At 65.4% G+C, this 1,680-nt stretch overlaps 2 protein-coding genes across 2 annotated transcripts; both read left to right on the top strand.

Moving 5' to 3' along the window:
* The first annotated feature begins 7 nt into the window (after positions 1-7).
* On the top strand, positions 8-714 carry LOC106900328 (zinc transporter ZIP1-like). The gene has a single exon (XM_014962346.1). It carries the CDS (start codon positions 45-47, stop codon positions 660-662), a length of 618 nt encoding a protein of 205 aa, XP_014817832.1. The 5' UTR covers positions 8-44; the 3' UTR covers positions 663-714.
* Positions 715-820: 106 nt separating this feature from the next.
* Positions 821-1,618, top strand: LOC106900329 (zinc transporter ZIP1-like). The gene has a single exon (XM_014962347.1). It carries the CDS (start codon positions 855-857, stop codon positions 1,470-1,472), a length of 618 nt encoding a protein of 205 aa, XP_014817833.1. The 5' UTR covers positions 821-854; the 3' UTR covers positions 1,473-1,618.
* The last annotated feature ends 62 nt before the right edge of the window (positions 1,619-1,680 follow it).

The following is a 1,680-nucleotide window of genomic DNA, read 5'->3' as shown; positions in this document are numbered from 1 at the left end:
AAAAACTCCAGCTCCAGTTCCCCCTCCCGGAGTTCATCCTGGCCATGGGCTTCTTCCTGGTGCTGGTCCTGGAGCAAGTGGCTCTGGCCCAACAGGAGCTCCCTGGGGCGGCCGAGGAGACGCGGGCCTTGCTCCCCACCTCCATCCAAGCACCACCATCCTCCTCCTCATCCTCCTCACCATCCTCCTCCTCACCCTTCATCCCGGGGGGGGCCATCCGTGCCGGGCTGTTAGTCCTGGCCTTGGCTCTTCACTCGGTGTTGGAGGGGTTGGCGTTGGGCCTACAGGAAGGAGAAGGGGGGGTTTGGAGGGTCTGCTTGGCTTTGCTCCTCCATAAAAGCGCCGTGGCCTTCAGCCTCGCCCTGGAGCTCCTGGGGGGCCGCCTGCGCCCGCCGGCGGTGGCCGCTTCCCTCTTCCTCTTCTCCCTCATGTCCCCTTTGGGGGTGGCTTTGGGGACGGCGGCGGTGGCCACGGGCGCGGGGCCCAGGCAGAGGTTGTGCCGGGGGGTTTTGGAAGGGTTGGCGGCCGGCACTTTTCTCTACATCACTTTTTTGGAGATTTTACCCCAAGAATTGGGGGTCCCCCGTCACCGCATCCCCAAAGTCATCCTCCTCCTGGCCGGCTTCGCCCTCGTCACCGGCATCCTCTTCATCAAGATCTGAGGTGTCCCCCCTGCCACCTCCGACACCCTCCCCCCGGCCTTCCTCCCCCAAAAAAGGGGGGGGACGGCAGGGTTGGGACGGTGAGAGAAGGTTGGGAGGTGGAGGGGGGACACAAGACACCCCCCTGATCCCCCCCCCATCCTTCCCCAAAAACTCCAGCTCCAGTTCTCCCTCCTGGAGTTCATCCTGGCCATGGGCCTCTTCTTGGTGCTGGTCCTGGAGCAAGTGGCTCTGGCCCAACAGGAGCTCCCTGGGGCGGCCGAGGAGACCCGGGCCTTGCTCCCCACCTCCATCCAAGCACCACCACCATCCTCCTCCTCACCATCCTCATCCTGCTCCTCACCCCTCATCCCGGGGGGGGCCATCCGTGCCGGGCTGTTAGTCCTGGCCTTGGCTCTTCACTCGGTGTTGGAGGGGTTGGCGTTGGGCCTACAGGAAGGAGAAGGGGGGGTTTGGAGGGTCTGCTTGGCTTTGCTCCTCCATAAAAGCGCCGTGGCCTTCAGCCTCGCCCTGGAGCTCCTGGGGGGCCGCCTGCGCCCGCCGGCGGTGGCCGCTTCCCTCTTCCTCTTCTCCCTCATGTCCCCTTTGGGGGTGGCTTTGGGGACGGCGGCGGTGGCCACGGGCGCGGGGCCCAGGCAGAGGTTGTGCCGGGGGGTTTTGGAAGGGTTGGCGGCCGGCACTTTTCTCTACATCACTTTTTTGGAGATTTTACCCCAAGAATTGGGGGTGCCCCGGCACCGCATCCCCAAAGTCATCCTCCTCCTGGCCGGCTTCGCCCTCGTCACCGGCATCCTCTTCATCAAGATCTGAGGTGCCCCCCCTGCCACCTCCGACACCCTCCCCCCGGCCTTCCTCCCCCAAAAAAGGGGGGGGACGGCAGGGTTGGGACGGTGAGAGAAGGTTGGGAGGTGGAGGGGGGACACAAGACACCCCCCTGATCCCCCCCCCACCCTTCCCCAAAAACCCCAGCTCCAGTTCTCCCTCCCGGACTTCGTCCTGGCCATGGCCCCCTCCTTGG

The sequence above is a fragment of the Calidris pugnax genome, unplaced genomic scaffold (assembly GCF_001431845.1).
Source record: "Calidris pugnax isolate Ruff unplaced genomic scaffold, ASM143184v1 scaffold2018, whole genome shotgun sequence".
NCBI lineage: Eukaryota > Metazoa > Chordata > Aves > Charadriiformes > Scolopacidae > Calidris > Calidris pugnax.
Note: the sequence above shows the minus strand (reverse complement) of the source record. Positions and strands in the feature narration are given on the sequence as shown.

Excerpts from the sequence above, each read along its gene's own strand:
- LOC106900328 (XM_014962346.1), top strand. The coding sequence starts at position 45 with ATGGGCTTCTTCCTGGTGCTGGTCCTGGAGCAAGTGGCTCTGGCCCAA.
- LOC106900329 (XM_014962347.1), top strand. The coding sequence starts at position 855 with ATGGGCCTCTTCTTGGTGCTGGTCCTGGAGCAAGTGGCTCTGGCCCAA.